This window comes from Oryzias latipes, chromosome 8 (genome assembly GCF_053564925.1).
Source record: "Oryzias latipes strain Hd-rR chromosome 8, Olatipes_Hd-rR_3.1".
NCBI classification, from domain to species: Eukaryota; Metazoa; Chordata; class Actinopteri; order Beloniformes; family Adrianichthyidae; genus Oryzias; species Oryzias latipes.
The window spans coordinates 3401738-3420501 of record NC_136244.1 but is presented as its reverse complement, the minus strand read 5'-3'; the positions used below and the strand labels follow the sequence as shown (position 1 = coordinate 3420501).

At 45.5% G+C, this 18764-nt stretch overlaps 1 protein-coding gene across 1 annotated transcript; it reads right to left on the bottom strand.

The window, feature by feature from the left end:
• Positions 1-1971: 1971 nt before the first annotated feature.
• rad23aa (RAD23 homolog A, nucleotide excision repair protein a) lies at positions 1972-12691 on the bottom strand. The gene is made up of 9 exons (XM_023957763.2): positions 12428-12691; positions 11608-11769; positions 11307-11503; positions 8829-8872; positions 8266-8393; positions 6204-6291; positions 3426-3556; positions 3181-3342; positions 1972-3094 (listed from the first exon to the last, which is right to left on the bottom strand). The coding sequence occupies exons 1-9, from the start codon at positions 12491-12493 to the stop codon at positions 2981-2983; spliced, it is 1092 nt and encodes a 363-aa protein (XP_023813531.1). The 5' UTR covers positions 12494-12691; the 3' UTR covers positions 1972-2980.
• Positions 12692-18764: the final 6073 nt, after the last annotated feature.

Sequence of the window (18764 nt, the reverse complement as noted above, 5' to 3'; positions counted from 1 at the left end):
ATCTTTCCACCTTTATCCACCTTTGTCATGGTAGGGAGAACACGTCAATGTAAGGGTGGGGTCACCTAAGATGGCATAAGGGATACTTGGTTGGGAATCCCTTTGGCTTAATAACTGCCTCAATAGGTCTTGACATTGACCCAATCAGCTTGTGGCGTTATGGAAGCCCAGATTCTGGTCGTCAGCTTTTCTTTGTTTTGCTGTCTTGTTTTTTCTCTTAAATCTTCAATGGGGTTTGGCGAGTACTGCGGTTTTAGCAGGTTTTGGGCCAGGTCCTGCTGGAGGATCAAATCTCCATCTCCATCCAGATCCTCAGCAGAAGGAATCCTGAAGTCCTCTAGGACATTCTGCCAGACTGTTGCGGTGGTTTTGGAATGAAGAAAGCAGAGTTTACCAACACCAGCGCCTCCAATGCAGCCCAAATCCTGACTGACTGGAGATTTCTCTCTGGAACTTCATTAGCTCGGGTTCTGTTCGTCACCAGTCTTCCTCCATGGCCCTTGGACCTAAATTCCCAAATGAAAGGAACACTTTCCTTCCTTGACAAAAAAATTCTGCGCCCTGAGCGGTACCTTATCTCCAGGTCAAATGCTGCCAGCTGAGCTGCCCACTGTTGCTCCATGGCCTCAAGCTTGGCGGTGGACAGTTAGCCAAGGGGGTTGTTGTCAGTGAAGAACATGCATTTCTTTCCCAAAAGGTACTCCCTGAAGTTCTCCGCCACAGCCCATTGGAGTGCCAAAAGCTCCAATCTCATGGAGCTGTAATTGATAGGATTCCTCTTGGTAGGCTGCAAGGCCCCGCTAGCATAGGCTATCAGTCCATCCTGTTGCGGCAACAGTCCAGTTCTTTATCTCCTTGGTCCAGTTGAGACTTTTCCTCCGTCTGTCCGGGCTCAGAAGTGGTTTGGACCCAAGGAATCCAACAGTTGTAGTCCGTCTCCTGACCACGATGGCTTTTGAAGCTGTTCCTCCACCGCCATTCCACTCTTTCTGGAAGTCTCCAGGTTCTTGAATCTTGTCCTTTTGATAGGGATCATTGATGGTTTTCTGGATAGTTAAGTCTGAAGTCTTTCCCATATTTAACTCCACCGAGACAGCTGAATGACGTGTGGGGAATCTGTGCACATTTATTAGATTTTTTTAGCTGGTGAATCTCAGTTTCAAACATTCATGTCCTGTTAAATTTGGGCAGATTTCTCAACAGTTTTCAATTTTTTTGAAATTCTGTTCGAAGGCACCATCAGTCAACGCAAAACCAATCAAAACCAATTTGCTTTTTGTGGACGGCCAAGTGACTGCCCGTCACCTCAGAGACATCATAGAGCTACGGGTGTAACGATTGATCAATTTATATACCTGTGATCCAACCAGATCAATGTCTGAGGCAAAATATTCTTCAAAACAAATGATCTTGAAGAAATCCAAGGAATCTGGAAAACTTCCCCTGGAGTGGGTGATGTTTTGGATAAAGATGTCCTGGATCCATTTCAGGTCAGTGAATCGGATCGTTAAAATGAATTATCAGCCCCAATTCCGCCAAAACCCCCCACTTTCTGGTCATGGAGGATGCTCCACCACATGCTGCCAGAATCGTCACAGCTAGACTTCAGGAATGACTTGAACCCCATAGAGCAGGTCTGGGACCAGCTGAAGCAGAGACTGGATGATGGGATCCCCAAGTGACCTGGTAGAAACACCGTGTAGCCCCAGTGGAAGAGTGGACCGCCTCAGAACGACATCATGAGGCCGGTGAGGGGGCAGGGGACGCCGCTGCAGTAAATGCAGGAATTGGCACGGTCCATGTTTGTTCTTTGGGGTAATAAAAAAAATCAAACTAACGCAAAATGTTTCTTCTCATACATCATCAATAATATCAAAGGAACTTTAACATCGCATACTTATTTAGTAAAGACGTGGCGCCGAAATGTTCATGTTCTACGAGGAAACCTCTTAAATAAAAGCACGGAGCCGGTTGCCTGAAAGACTGCTGATATTTAATGTAGCACAGCAGAGTCTGAGATCATGTTGATGCTGTAGGACAACCATCAGTAAGACTGCCTGAACACAGATGCAGCTCGCAGGACGCCGCCTCACAGACCAGGAAGCTCAACGCCAACAGCCTGAAGATCTCTGGACATCAAACCTGCCGCCGTTCTGCACCAGAAAAGTCTTTAGGCTTTTATTTGGGTGACTCAACCCCATCTGTTCCTTTAAATTTGTTTTGTTGCCCCCCCCCAAAACTTTTTTTCCCCCCCAAATGTGATGTCATCACTGTCAGTTCCCGCAGAAACGGAGCGAATTGGCAGACGTGGGGTTGAGGGTCCAGCAGTCGCAGAGCTCGGCTCAGAGAAGGTTCTAGTGGTTTGGGGGGCGTTCGCTAAAGGCATGCATCAGTCCGAGCTCTGCGACTGCCACCGGGCGATTCCTGAGGCTGCAGGTTGCTGGTTGAGCTCCCGGGCGCGGCGAGGCGCTGTCATTTTTGGACGCTCACACGAGGAGCAGTGAGGACGGCCGCTCCACAGCATGAACAGGTCGTCTCCTCCAGCCGGGCCGTGTGGCCTCCACCTGCTCAGGCATGACATGGACATCAGACATGGATCCACACACGCAAGACACGCACTCCCCCCTCCCCCTCCCCCATATGTTCACAAAGCGCGCCTAAAATCAAATTAGAGATCTCCCCTAAACGAACCCCACACATTCCATTGGAATTCACGTGGATTTTTTTCATCTTTCTTCCACACTTCTTCTACGCCTTCACCTCCGTTTGACCTTTACACCCCACCCCCCCGTCTCTTTCCCTCCGAGATGTCCCTCCCCCTTCCCGTCCCTCAGCCCCGCCGCCACCGTTCCAACCCCCTCCCCCGGACAGCTCTCCTCCCCCGGGTAGCTGTACAGTGAATCTCGAGGGGGGAGGGGGGAGTTGCAGTCTTTATGCTGAGGGGAGAGGAAGGGCGGGAGGGGGAGGGGGCAGCTCCTGTTCAGTCGTCCTCCAGACCCTGGTTGAGGAGGAAGTTGGCTGCCAGGTTCTCGTTCTTCTCGCAGGCAAAGTAGGCCTGGATCACGAGGGCTTCGGGGAACCCCAACGCTTTTAACTGTGGGTGGAGGGGGGGAGTCAGGTTAGGGGGGGGTGGGAGCACCCCAAAAGCATAAGCCCCGCCCACCCACGGGTCCCACTCACCCTTTCTATGGCTTCCTTCTCCTGAGGTGTCACCTGGATGTAGTTGACAGGCGCTCCCTCCTCACCTGCCGCCCCCATCTCACCCACCTCTGGGGGGTCTCCTCCCTCCCCCACCGGCTCGTTCAGCATCTGAATGAACAGCTCCTGGTGTTGGCTGATTTGCTGCAGGCAGACGGACAGACGGCTGTCAGCAAACTAACATCTGGAGGACGGCGGGAGGCGCCCTGGGGCTTTGGGACTCCCACCTGTAGAAGTTGGGGGTTCTCGCGGCCGAGCTGCTGGAGGAGGGTGGGCAGCAGGGCGGGGTTCTGCTGGATGGCCTGTCTCATGTGCAGGAACTGAGGCTGGGTGCGCAGGAAAGCCAGCGGGTTCTCCCCTGAGGAGACAACATGAACAGAGAGCTTCAGGAACCACAGAGCTCCTCTGGATCCCTTTGGATGCGGAAATGCAGAAAACAGCCATGGAGTCTGTCTTTAATCAAATCGTTGAGTATGAAAAAGATCGGATTTATTTCCTAGAAAGCGTGCTGATCATCAACGGTCAGACAAATAGATCCATTTGTGTCCAGGGGACCCTTTGAACGTAGCAACCTGGCTCTCCTGTCCCCCATGAAGACTCAAGATAAAACATGGACGGTTGCAGCAACGTCCTCACAGCTGGGGCTCAAGGTCAATAGAGCCAAGAACAAGGTCAACGTAGCAAACGCTGTGCCAATCAGGGTGGACAGCGAGGCGCTGGAAGAGGTGGAAAACTTGGCAGCATCGTCAAGCTGGGCGGTACTGACGCAGATGTAACTGTTGGCATCAGTAAGGCAAGAGCTACATTCCACCAGCTGAAGAACATGTGGGGAGCAACGGATCTGAAAGATGAGGATCTTTAGCACCACGGTAAAAGCCAAACTACTCTACAGCGCTGAGACATGGAGGACTACTGCTAAGCTGATGAAGACACTCCAGAGCTTTATCCAGACCCGCCTCAGAAGAGTCCTGAAGGTGCGCTGGCCTGACATCATCAGCAACCATGAGTTCTGGGAGAGGATGGAGCAGCAACCAGTAGAGGAAGACGTCTCTAATAGACGATGGCGATGTATTGGCCACACCCTAAGGAAACCGGCACCCAGCACTACAAGGCAGGCGCTGACATGGAATCCCCAAGGGAAAAGAAAAAGGGGGAGACCTTGGAACACATGGCGCCGAGATCTGGAAGCAGGGGCCAAGAGCAGGGGGAAAACGTGGGGACAGCTGGAAGAACTCGCTCAAGACCGGTTTGCCTGGTGAGCTTTAGTTTGTCCCAACCGGCAGAGGAAGAGGAGACGCCTTGGTTTTCCTCGTCTGAGCTGGAATCTGGATCTAAACCGGATAGCTCCGACTGCTCACCCTTTTTGTTGCACCGCTAATGTTAGGTTGGGGTTGGGAGAGGCTGTAAGCTAGCAGGAGAGAGTGTAAACAGAGAGCTCTCAAGAACAAAGAGGGGAAGCCCTGCAGAAACTATGTCCTAGAAAAACAACCGGATTTTGGCTAAAAAAAAACCAACATATTTATAACTAAAAGACCACCGGAAATGCTTTTAGAATAGTGGGACTTTGAGGATTCAGAAGAAAGTCACTGAAAGTCCTGCTTCTTATTGAAAATCAGGTGACAGTTTGTCATTTACTTCATTCTTGAGTCTTTGAAGTATTTTCTAGATCCATTGATCGACTTGATCGTGTTTTTAAAGCATCAAATCACTTCTTTTTTGTATATTAATCCCATTGTAAACATCAACTGCAACAAACATCCTTTTAGGCTCAATTGTCTTCACAAAGGCTGCGTCTGAATTCCCTAACCCGTACAAATCTGTGTGGTGCCCTGGAGACGACCACTCAGACTCTCACTGCCGTCTTTTCACGGCCATAAGGCGCACTTCAAGGTTTTCTCCAAAATGTACGGCACGCTTCATGTGTTGAGTGACTTCTGTAAAGAAGACGTAGGAGATGAAAGCATGAGAACGGTAAGCAACCCTGAAAATGCAAAGAGACACGATATGAAGCAGAGTTTGAACTGCAAGCTATCTGCTACGAAGAGGAACATAAGAATAGAGCAGCAGCAGCAACGAGAGAATTCAAGACTCATGAATCCGTGCTTCATGGGAATCGTCTCTACAGTCTCCAGTCGACTGAAGGCAGAAACGCGCAGAGGAAATGAAAATTGAACCCTTTCTAGCAGGTCCGTCTTGGTGCTTCCGTTTTATGAAACGCCGCCGTCTTTCCACCGAGCGCCGACTACGGTGGCGCAGCGACTTCCAGTGGATTACAATAGAAAGCTGCTCCTGCTGCAGTAAAAAGATCGCCCACAAACACATCCAGCCCAGCCGCATCACCACTATGGACGAGGCGCCGCGTCACACTGTCGAATGGCAGACGCAGTTTCACAAAGACTGGGAGGCAGCAGCGGGCGAGCTACGCCACAGTTTATGAATGGATTGAAGAAGCTAGGGCTAACGTGTCTGCTTTCTTCTAGCTTTCACAAAAGCCGGCATCATTCATGAGGAGCCGCACGGCAACCAGACGGACTCTGACGATGACGAAAGGGGAGCTGGCGTGTTGGATAGAAATGTAGCCCAGCTGTTCATTTCAGATACAGAAGATGATGACTTTGATGGATTTTGGATGCTGATTGATGACTAAAAATAAACCAGTTTTGCTTCCGCTTCCTTTTTTAAAACACACACATTTGCATGCGTGTTTTACCGGTGTGTGTTAACGCGTTAAAACCTGGTGCTCCTTTTCTCCATGTTAAATACAGAAAAAGCTCCCATAACGGAAACTGCGCCTTATGGTCGTGAAAATACGATAGTTTTGTTTTTTTAACAGCAAATCTGACGTCACCGGTTTGCCAAACTAAAAAACCTAATCAATAGGAACATTTTATGACAACTTTGTTCTGTGTTGTGATAAAGAAAAGGTGGATAATTCATAAAAACTCATTTATGTACATTTTTTCAAATGACAAATCATTCAAAGGCAATGCATTGTGGTCTCATACCTTCTGCTAGAGAGGGGGCGTCTGTGGATCCAGAGGTGGGGGGCTGCACTGGGGGGTTGCTTTCTTGCACGGGGCTGCTGGGAATACCCTGGAAACACAAGAGCGCCTGTGAGCGACCACTTCCTGAGCTGGACAGCGATGTTTCATTCTGAGGCATCTAGAGTCACAAGTTCGACCTAATCAGACGGCTGGTGCCACACAGCGGATGCGGTTACACGCCTTCATTTCCAGATTTACACCCAGAGGCTTTAGCTGTGGTCTCCACCGCACTCGCAGGTGGACACGGCTGTCTGTGGGGGGAACGTGGGCACACCTGGGGGACCATTTTAACACCGTAGACTGTAAGGCGAAAATGCTCGTGCGCAGTTTTTTCTACGGACGACAGGTCGCAGTGAACGCTTCTACAACACGTGAGGATGAAGCAGGTGAGACACAGGCGTGTCGTCAGGACTTTCATGTCTTCAACCCTCCTCATTCCAGCAGAAAGGAGCCGGTGGTGCTGTTCACGTGACACGTGCGCGCTCCTCACATGCAGCCTGACTTAGAAATTAGACAGAGGACATCCTACAGGCACCTGCGTATCAAACATAGCATGTCGTCAGTGACGCCTTACTGATGACTAGGGGGCCATACAACAGCATCACGTGCAACTTACATCATCCCAACGACAAACTTACCACACGCACGCCAATGGTACCTTCCATTTCATGACATTTCCAAGACACCTGCGTTTCCTTAACCTTTAACACCTACGTTGTCACTAGCGACAAAAAACAACAAAAAACACACGCTCTTGGATTGTTTACGTTACTTTTTAGTAATTCTGACAGAGAAAACGTTGCAAAGCTTTGGCTTTTCTGCATAAACAGTTCAAGAGTGGCGGTAGGCTCCTCGCTACGACTTTCCACGTCCCAGACGACCTAAAACCCCGCAGCACCTGTACGGGTGCGTGTCGCTAAAGCCGCGTTCACACCAAATGCGATTCACGCATCAATGTCCAGACGCCATCTGGGGTCTGAACGTTGGTTCTGCAGCAGCATGTTTTGGGCATCGCAGCGAGTCGAATTAAACTTCAACCGCATGTCAACCAATCAGGCGTGGCGGGTTCAGTGATGCAATCGGGAATCACTGAAAAGATTAGGACCATTATTTTGTTTTGCTTTTTCCGTCGATACAATAATGGAAAGTTCCTCTAATTTGATTCTCATTTGTATTTTTTCCCTCCCAGGACTCATGCGGGACAGCGAGTCGTCAAACTGGGTCAGGGAGAGTCGGGAGCAGCTGTCAATCAGACGCAGCTCCTGCAGCAGACGGTGAAGCTCAGCGTACCGGGAGAGTCTCTGAATGATGTCATGAACCCAGACGTGGAGGCGGGATCACCAATGTTTCTGTAGAAGTCTTTTAAAACACGTAAACCTGATCTCTAAACATCATCCGTGTCTTCCATGCACTGTAAACGGGATATGGAGTCAATGCTTCCAAAATCTGAACCGGCAGCTCGTCTCAGACGTCCATTTATGAACGCGTTCTTTGGATAAACATTAAGCAGCAGATCTGACGCGTCAGATACGCGTTTGGTGTGAACGTCTCACACAACCTCACCTCCTGTTGGTCGGATGTCTGTTGTGTGAATGTCCAGCGACACCAGAGCTTTAGCGCCAGTGTTTACATTCTTTCCACTACCGTAACCCTACGACTGTTCACGCAACGGATTCTGAAGTGGAGAAAATGAGCTTCACACTGATGGGCAACACTTTACAGGACTCAAGTGTTTACACAACCAACAGCCGATTCTGCCGTGGCGGAAACAGCTTTGCGCCGTCATGCAACACTTTTAAAGTTAGAAATGTGTGGTCTATCGGTGCAAAGCCAACATGAAAAGCCGCTTTTGTCCGTGTCAGAATCAGCCGATTCGTGTTGATTCCCTACTAAAAAACAGGTTAATGAAAAGAAGAATTGCGTACGCAGTCGAAGGGTTACGGTAGTGAGAGCATCACACCCTGGCTGGGAGCTCAGAGGCAGCGTCCCATCCGGCAGGTGGGCGGGGCCTCAGCATACGTACAGTGAGGAGGTACTCCACGGCTCTGTGCGGGTTGTTGAAGCTGGCCCGCAGCGCCGCCACCACTCGCTCCCTCTCGTATCCCATAGACATGATCTCCGTCAGCATGGCCTCGTACTCCGCTCCAGTCACTGAAACACAAACCGGGAATCAAACCTCTGTGCAAAGGGGGTCAAGCCTGAGCTACAATCAGTCAAGTTTTACGGGTCAAATAAAGAGTTTCGGGATTTGAATAGTCCAAACATTTCATGATTATTGTGTCAGGCTCCCCTGTTTTAAATGGGAACGGTCTCAACTTGACTTCAAGACCAAAAGGCTGAACGCAGAAGACAGAGGCTCTCTGGCACTTGACTGACAAATGACGTGACTTCCTGTCGCCTCTGCGTGCAGCAGATGTGCTCATAACTGCATCACATGGGACTCCCCATCCCTCTGTGTGACCCCGCAACAAGAGCCAGCTCGCTTTTGTCGCCCTCTAATTACAGGAAGGGTTTGTGTTGTGTTGATGAGAGCAGCAACTGCAGGCGGAGCATAGAGTCATCAGGTGAGGGTTCAGCGTCACATACCCAACGCTGAAGAGGCGTCCAGGCCCTGATTCCCGCCGCTGGAGCTACAAAAGACAAGGAAAATCCTGATTGATTTGAAATCCTATCACGTTATTTTAGCTTTATATACAGTAAAACAAATCCGCCTTAATGTGAAAGACTTCAGACCCTCGAAGAGCTTTATCAATCCAACATTTAAACAGCACAAACGCCTAAATTATTCAACAAAATCGACAAAAAACAACATCAATCCATCCCCTAAACCGGCAGAATCAGTTTTAGAGTCACATGGTTGCTGGAGCCTATCCCAACTACTATTGGGTGAAGGTGGGCTACACCCTGAACAGGTCGCCAGTTCACATTCACGCCTAGAGACAATTGAGATTCACCAATTAACCATGAAGCGTGTTTTTGGAATGTTTTTTGGAGTTCCACACATGCAGACAGAACATGCAAACTCCACGCAGACAAAACCCGGCTGGGATTGGAACCAGAACCTTCTCGCTACGAGGGAGGAGCGCTGGCCACTACACCACTGTGCAACCCCTCCACAAAAACACATTTTAAATAAATTTTAAAAAAAGAAGAAAGCAGAAAAGCCGAAAAAAATCAACCACCTGATTTCAGAAACATGACCATCAGTGTTTTCTACTATAAACAGATCTATTTTCATTCTACAATACTGGCCTTAGATTCTGTGAAGGTTTGAACTTTGAGACTTTAAACAAGAGACAAAAGTGTGAAAATGTTCATGTTTGTCTGAGAAACGTAGACAGGTGTGTAGTGAGAAGCTTTACAGCCTTAAATACCAGAATTATTGTACATATAAAGCTTCATTACTTTGCAGATTTCCTATCAAGGGTTATTTTTAGAATGTAATTCCCAAGATAAATAAGGAATCTTTGTTTTTAAAGTTTATGCCATCTCATCCATCTGGCATGTCCAAAGTCTGGCTCAATGACATGCAGGCTTCTGTCATAAAATATGGGGTTTAGCACCCAAGTGACAGACATGCAACCGAAAAGATCTGGTAGTTTTTCAAAATAAAAATATTTTTCAAAATAAAAGCTAGTTTAGCCTCCACTCAATCAACCCCTCCTGCTTTCACCGCCCGGGTGGTAGCCTCCTGCTTTCCCTCCTAGAAGCCTCCTACTCTGAAAACTTTGGAGGCCCCTGTTTAACAGCAGAGAAGTTATTAGTGATGTCCAGATCTGATCACGTGAGCAGAAATCAGGCCGACTGAGTCGTTTCGCATTGGACTGGAAAAAATAACCCCGATCAGGACATCCCTCTAAATTTACTGAATAATGTTGGATTTTACGTTTAGAAACTAAACGAACTTTAAGCGCTTCTGTCCCCCGAAGTAAATAAATCTATACAGTAAAAGTGTTTTTATGTAGATTAAAAAATTGGACAGATGTTCATTTCACTGAAATAAGTTCCGGAAAAGTACCGTAAATTCCGGACTACAAAGCGCACCCAATTACAAGCCGCACCCACCCATTTTCACGTGTTTAACTACTTTTCTACATACACAAGCCGCGTCGGAGTACAAGCCGCATGTATTAGGCAACATTGTCATCCTGACAAATCACGTCCTGCCTCCCAGAGTAAGTGTGATGGTGGATTTTTTCACGCTGCTTCTAACGATTGCTTTTAACTTGAAAGCTTCATCATATTGCAGTGGCGATCACGTGCACGTTGGGTCTAATGGCACCAAAGGATTCTGGGATGCGGCTGGGCATGCGTGTTTCGTTTGTGGAACCATGACTGAAGTGTCTAAGACCTGAAGTTAGGTCCATGCTGTTTGGCTGCCTAGACGTGTATTGAAAAACAAATGACTTGCCCTTGGTGTTAGATAGAGAATTCTAACCATTCACTGTGTCCGAAAGTACGTACATGGCGGCCGCCAAATAAAACCATAAATTAGCCTCGTCACTGAATAAGCCGCACGGCTGTAAGCGCAGGAAAAAAGTAGCGGCTTATAGTTCGGAAATTACGGTAATTGTTTTAAATATGGTCGATGTTATTCGCAGGCGTTTACGTGCAACCAGCACAAAAACTGATGGAAAAACATGTGGATCACACGAAAACCATGTGGCCCAAATACACATTGCTGCACGTATTTGAACCCTAACCTTACCTGTAACCATAAGCCCTGCCCTAATTACGGTGAAATAGTCACTTCCTTTAAATCTAATTGTCGATTTAAGTAAAAAATGTGATACAAAAGTTAAGGATATTATGAAAATCTTGTAAATGATTTGCAAAGTCATTGTAACTATGATGGAGACGTCAGTGTCTGAATCCCGCAAAACAACAAAATGATGTTTGTTTTTGTTTTGTTTATAAAGAAAACAACAGCCGAACTCACTGCATTCTGCTGAATTAAATGCTAAGTCATCGTACAAACCCGCTCAGATTTAAGTGACTTCTTTCCCCATTTCGTCTCCCTTTTCTACCAGCTGACACCGGCGAGCGTGGCGGTACGCCTGTTACCTGGCGGGCTGCTGTGGTTCTGTGGCTTCGGCACTTTGCTCCTGTTTGGCCTCCTCAGGAGGAATAGGGACAGCTGCAGGGGTGGGTGCAGCAGGAGGATTTGAAGGCGGGGCAGCGGTTGATGTGGAGCCAGAGTCCTGTGCGGGGGGCTTGGGGGCTTCCGGGGCTGGTGCCGAGGTCGTGGCTGCAGGCTTAGCCTAACGTGTTCAGAAAACAAATGAAAACGTCAGAGGAACTGCATCCAGACGCGAGTCCGCTGCACACATAAAAAAAGATAAAAAGCTGGACCATGCAGTCTCACCTTGGATACCATCACTACAACAAAATTCTTCTCATCGATTTTGTAGTCTTTGATTGGCGTATCGTCTTGCAAGATTTTCCCGGCGTATATCAGCTTCTGCCCAGAAACAGGAAAGTTGTCTTTTCCTCGTTCAGCCTCTATCTTCTCCTTCAAGGCCTTGACCTGACACACAAGAGGGCAGACATGATGGTCGGACTACCCGGAGGCAGCCTATCCTCAACACCTGAAAGCCACACCCCAGCCGCCTCCATGCGAAAAAGGCCAAATCTGGAGCACCAGCGTGTATTTTACTTTTGTTAGACATCTAAACAGTAGAAGTTAACCCAATCCATCTAGGCTTCCAGAGCTGGGCTATCTATCAGGAGCTAGGCGTGATTGGCAGTGTCATGATGAGCATTTAGAGCACGCGCATCATCCTTCGTCACCACCAGCGCACTGACTGAGCGTCTCTGATTCACACATGTTGGTGGTTTTACCTCATATATTCACAGCCAAAAAGGCCGCAACAATCCTCTGTCAGCAACTTCAACTAGTGACAACCAGCTTTCAGGTGGCGGCCCAATGACTCTGTTAATTTTAGCAACATTAGCTTGAAACCTAGCTTAGCGAGGTAGCTTCAGCGCGTAAAGGAACAGGTGTGTTCTTAATTTTAAGCATTTTTTGTGTGGCTTAAATGTTCACACAATTCAGAAATTAATTCGATGTGATAAAAGTTAGTTCCTTTCACTGTACCTGCTCTATGGAGCTGTCGGGTGTGCACGCGGAGCTAAAAGACAACTCCGGTGCTGGAAGCTAACGCAGTTAGCTGTTAGCCACTTACCGTTTGTTCGGGGTCTATTTCAATCTGAATCGTCTGCTGCTGCAGCGTTTTCAGAGTGATCTGCATGGCGGCGTCCGGTGTGCTTCAAACTGGAAAAAGAGCGGCGCACTAAAGGAAAAAAAAGTCAGTCTGTGTCTCAGGTTCGCGTTTTGAGTAAGATAACAACTAGCCGAGAAATGTGTGTATCCATGAGCACTCAGCAAATCGCCATCTTTGGTGACAAGTTACGGGCACTCCTGCTTGGAGGCTGTGAGATATCGCGAGAAACCACGAGAGGGCCAGCAGCACAAAAGCTTTAGAAAACAAGCAAGACAAACACACGCGCACAGAAATCACAAGACTTATAACTTTTTAACTATATAGAAATACATTCTGATCATGTTAAGTGCCTGTGAGACTCAAAGTCCCACTTTGATCATCTTTTGATCTATTTTCAAAGCGTTCCTGGTGGTCTTTTAGTGACGATTATGCTGTTTTTAGACAAAAAAATTCAAAAACCTGTGTTGATTTCGTGGACGTAGTTCCTGCAAAGCAGCAGCAGTTCATTAAAAATTCACCTCTAAGTTTGTAGGAAACACTTCTGGTGCGGAGCTACCCAGGCCCCCCTTCCCATCACCCTTCTGTTTACATGCTCTCCTGCTAGCTTACAGCCCCACACAACCTAACATTATCAGTGCAACAAATATTGGTGCTGACCGGCTTTGAGCCAGACGCCAGCTCGGACGAGTAAAACAAAGATGTAGCCTACATGGATCTGGTCTACAGGCGGATGCATCAAAATGCAGCAAAGCAGTGAGTTTGTGGCCCCGCCCAGTGTATTTTCTAGGTCACAAGTATCCGTGTCACAGCTACAAGCTTTCTAAGATGGCATTTTTTTTGTCTGTTCCAGATTCACAAAACTTTTATACACATCATGTTCTGACCCATCCCCTGGGGGAGCGGTGACACAGCTGTGCTCGGGATCCCCCCCAATTTGAAGCTGAATTTTCTTTATATGTGTTCTCCATTGTCCGAAAAATGCCACAAGAACAATTTAAAAACCCCACTTTCATTGGGGTGGGTCTTTGAGTCTGAAGCGACGTTTACAACGCCAAATCACTACCAAATCCGAGTCCCTGATTGGTCAAAGTTTGACCTGGTTAACCTTTCATCACACACAGTCAATGGTCGCAAGTTTTGAACACAAAAACCTATAGCTATGCGTGATGCGAGACGCCCAAAACACGCATTTACTTAAACTTTGCATTAGAAGGAGCCACATAACCATAAACTTCATCGTGCTGTAAACTTCTTTTATTCATCATTGGGTATAATATTAACTCACTCTTTGTTTATTTCCTCCTGATTCAGGCACAGTGGATATCTGCATTCACACCTGGAGGGCCTTTTTTCTGCACAGCAGACTTTAATGCCACTATCACACGACCAACACAAACTGGTTCAAACGAAAGGACTTTGGTGTCAACGTGTGTCAATGAAAACCTAGGAGAAAGGGATTCTTTGGGTATCTGCTGCATAAAAGAGTTTAGGAAGTGATTTTAAAAGACAGAATTGAGCACTTTGAACATGATTTGTGTGTCAAATTGTTAAAAATTGGATCTTCCTTACTCATGTGGGAGGAGCTACTAATAAACTTTAATTTTATGGGGAAATTGCTCTTTATGGAAGGTGGATAAGGGTTAGAAAACATCGTGTTTATTTATTTTGGAGAGTTCTACCACAGTGCTGGTAATCACGTCTCCGTTTCTGGGTTCAGGAGATCACTCAGAGACTCGGTGAGCTTCACCATCTGCTGCAGGAGCTGCATCTGAATGACGGTCGCTTTCAGCGGGACTTCCCAACCGAACTCCACAGAAGTTCCAGCAGGAGGTGCTGGACCCCTAAACCAAACCCAAAAGTGGACCAACTGCAGACCCGGCATGATCAGGATGGTCAAAACCACGTTTCAAGCATGCTGCAAATGTATCACAGGACCGACTGAGGAGAGCGCTGCGTGTCCCTTCTGCTTTACCCGGTTTACAACCACCACTGACAGCAGGGAGGCTTTAGGTCCCATTTTTAAAAAACAAATTGTAGGACCTCACCTGGATTTGAACTCTCTGTTGAGACACTGATGATGAAGCCATGAGTCTTCATTGTGTAACCTTTAGTCCTGCTATTATCACCTGCAAAAATCGCCCCTTTTTGACATAATGAGACATTAAAACAAAACTTATCTCAGTCTCTGCTCTGTACCTGACCATGTACCTCGTCTCTGCTCTGTACCTCGTCGTGTATCTCGTCTCTGCTACTGCACCTGGATGTGGATCCTGTCTCCGTATCTAGAAATATCAACAATACTTTCAATATGGAATACAATGACTTAAATTATAAAAGTCTGTCGACTCAGCTGCCTGTAGAGATTTTTAGGGTCCAGCAGGTGTCAGTATGTAGTGACACAGTACCAGTACAAGTTGGCAGTTTGGGAATGTGTCGAAACGCCTCATCTACCCAACACTGTCCTACAGTTAGATCAGGCTGACCCAAGACAAGTGGAATCGGACCAGCATTCGACTTTTAATGGTTAGCCAGTTGCTGATGGACTGCAAAAAAAAAAAAAAAAAAAGTCCCGAATACAGCCAGGGGGAATGGGGCTGGCTTTCAGGTGTGGCACACAAAACCGAGCCCAAGAGAAAAATGACAGATGTCAGCAGTACCAAAAACAACCAGAAGAGGGAGACAAAGGACCAGACAAACCATGACACCTTATCTCCAGATAAAAAGCTGTTTTTTATTCCGTTCGCACATTTTTTTAAATCTAATTTAACTTTTTGAGATAACTAGCTGAGAAAACTCTTAGCAGACATAGCTGCACTTTTGTTTTTCGAAAATTCAGTTAAAAAAAAGTCAAATGTTGTAATTTTGTTCTGTGTAAAATCCAACAAAGAATCTACATTCATTCTATGGGCTGGCACTATTTAATTAACCTTAACTTCTGTTTCTAGAACTGAGGTATCTTCAACGATTGTTAGTTACCATAGCAACCAACTCCATAAACTCTATAAATTCAACCAGGTTGAATTCCAGGTAAGTTTATACTCCACTAATCACACCATCACAACTTGTTTTGTTGGATATATTTATATTCTTCTTGTACTCTGGATCTCTATATTATGTCTATTTTAAGACTAATTTCTTTTGATTTAGTTTTTTTAGTTTTTTCATAGATTTTGACAAAAAACATTTTTAAAAAACATGACCTGTGCTTTTTCAACCAGCAATATATAATATTATAACAAAATAAGCTCACATTTTTGGAGGCAAAGTTAACCACTTTAAAATTTTAGAAGAGCACAAATTTTTAAATCTATTTGAAAACCGGGGAAAATAGAAATAATAAAACCTCAAACAAAAACACTTAAAAATAGCTTAAAAAAAGAAAACATAAGAACCTTAAAAAAAAACCAATATAATGAATCTAAAATAAAAAACTTAAACAAAAAGAACTTTAAAAAACACTTAATACACTTACAAAAAATGCAAAATAAAAAAAATCTAAAATTTATTAAAAATATAAAAATCTAAGAACCTAAAACAAAAAATAAAAATAACTAAGATGACGCATAAAAGAAAAGAAAAAAAGTTAAACAAATTTTAAAAACTTGCAAAAAAACTGAAAAAAGAGAAACAAAGAAAGCCCTAAAACAAAACAAAAAACTGAAAATCAAAAAGACTATTTAAAAAACGTTAAAACACCTAAAAATAACTTGCAAAAAGAAAGAATAAGACAAAGGAAACCTAAAAAGCTCATTTATCATGCAAAATCCATTTGAGCTTTTGAGTGTTTTATTATGTTCACAAAAAACATCCCCAAAACGGAAAATTTATCCGTTCACACATTTCTGAGTATTCCTGCTCTCAGAGCACCAGCCCCTCCCAATCCACGAAAAGAAGAGGGTGTCACATTGTGACATCAAAGTGAGAACAGCCCCTTCTCAGAAGAATCTGTGCTGCCAGCTCCGCCCCCAGGCTAACACACACACACACACTTTCTCTGTGGAGCTGGCTGTGATCGGCTAAAAAGCTTTCATTTTATATGACCAATATTGTCACAAGAACAGGCAGACGGCTGGATCCAAATGCAGCAGGTTTATTAACTCTGCTAAAAGTCCTATAAGTTCTAAAAAAGGCTCACTGATAGTATGGCATCGGTCTTTCAGTAAAAGAAAATACATTTAAAAAACTCTGAAAAACTTAACCTTTAAAACGACTTACAAAAACACAACAAAATGTACAAAAGAAAAACACAAAAAGAACCAAAAGCAAAAAACCTAAAAATCACAATAAAGAAAAGAGGAAAAAAACTTAAAAAAACACACATTTTACAGAAAAGCTAAAAATAGAAAAAGATAAAACAAAAAAATATATAATAAGAATTATTATATATTAGTATATATTATCATAAGAATTATTATATATTGAAAAAAGCAACAGTTACACCCCCCTGCTGGTTACAACCAGCAGGGGGCAGACTTGTTGCACCATGCAGACTTGTTTTTTGAGAGGACTTTTTGGCAATTCACAAACACTGTTTTGTTTGTTTGTTTTGTGTGTCATTTGTTTATCAAGTTCTGTGGTGATGTGGACATGACGGCCGACTTCCCAAACATCAGAACCTCAACAGTCTGCGACTTTGAAAAGCACAGACAGGAAATGAGGCGTTGGTCGCATGTTTCTTCAGCTGGATTTGCTTGTCAGAAACAGAACACTGGAAGCCGGATTTTTTTGCCGTTTTACTGATAGCCCGTGACCTTACAGATGCCCACACAAACTCACACAATGCAGCATTCAGCGCCGTCTGTGGCGGCCGGTCAAACCTCCCAGCCATGAATTTTGCATTGAATTACCCTCGATCCATCGCTCCTCGCCAGGAGCCTCCCTGCCTGTCGCTCCCCTTCTTTCTGCTCCTCCGTGTTTCTGCTCTATGTTCCTTCTTACCGTCCACATTTAAGCTTTCTGAGGAATTTGGGAGCAAATGGGTTCAGACATTTCTTCAGAGTCAACGTGAAGCCGGCTGTGTGAGTGGATGAACGAGTGCCCCAAATGTGAACTCGACTGGCTTAATTCTTCAGGACAGAACTATTAAAGATTAACAAGCAGTCGCCATATTTTATGGAGACGAGCTGCATTTACAAACACGTGAACTCTGATCCTTAAAGCCACGAAGGGGAAGTCCTCACCTCCTGATTCCTGCAGAACACAGCGCTTCGTGCAGACGCAGCTTAGCTGTTTACGGAGAAGTCATTCAAATTCAAATTCAACTTTATTTGTACATCGCCTATCCTGTTGCACAACACCCCAAAGGGCTTTACACAAAACAAACAAACGACTGTAAAAATAACAGTAAGAATAATAATAGTAATTAATTTTTTGTAATTTTTGTTATGGTGGCTTTTCTAATTTTCTGATGGTTTTATCACCATAGCAACCATTTTACTTTTTGGTCGCCTCGGGGTGACGAACAGAACTTGGTCAAACTCAGCAAAAGTAACCTTTTGGATTTCCTTGGCAACTGAGGTTTTTTGCTGACCCCACCCACATTCCTGGCATGTTCATATCGAATTTCATACCGTTTTGTTAAGCAGGGATTCACGCATTCAATTTTCCACAATGTTCCGATAAAAAAAGTGTAAGCGACAGGAGAACGCCACTTCGGCGAACTCACCAGGCGTTAAATGTTAAAACCAAAATATTTGTCCAAGTAGCTTCCCGATGACGCTCGAGGAGTTTCAATTTGTGGCTGGTACCAAAGGTGTATTTTTTTTTTTTACATTTAAGATGTTTGGATCTTCCCGAGGTCAAAGTTCAATCATACTATGTTGTCACTATGTTGCATACTTGACCTAGTGGTGTATGTCAAACAAAAGTTGAACTTTGTTCCCGTTTTATGATAAAATAAAAAATGCAATAACAACAGCTGAGCAGCTGGCAGGGGACAGTTTCTTCAGGTGAATGCAAAACCTCTGTGAGGAACAATGCGTCCAACTTCTTCCTGGTGTGAAGCTCATTAAAGGAGAAGGTCTTTTTTTGTAGCCGACTGGATGGCGCCATGGCAGCAGCAGGACGCAGCCGGACCGGTGACGGATACCTCCCGCGTGGACTCCCGTTTCGTGACAGTAGTTGATGCGATGTAAGCGCCATTGGCCAGGGGGGCACTGAGGACCAACCACCGCAGCCTCCGGCTGAGATGGATGGCCCCCAACCACAGATACGGTGGTCATCCCATAATAGTTTCAAAACTTCCTTTAGATCTCCCTGACATGTGGGTTTTGCGTTCATTAGTGGATTTGAAAATGTT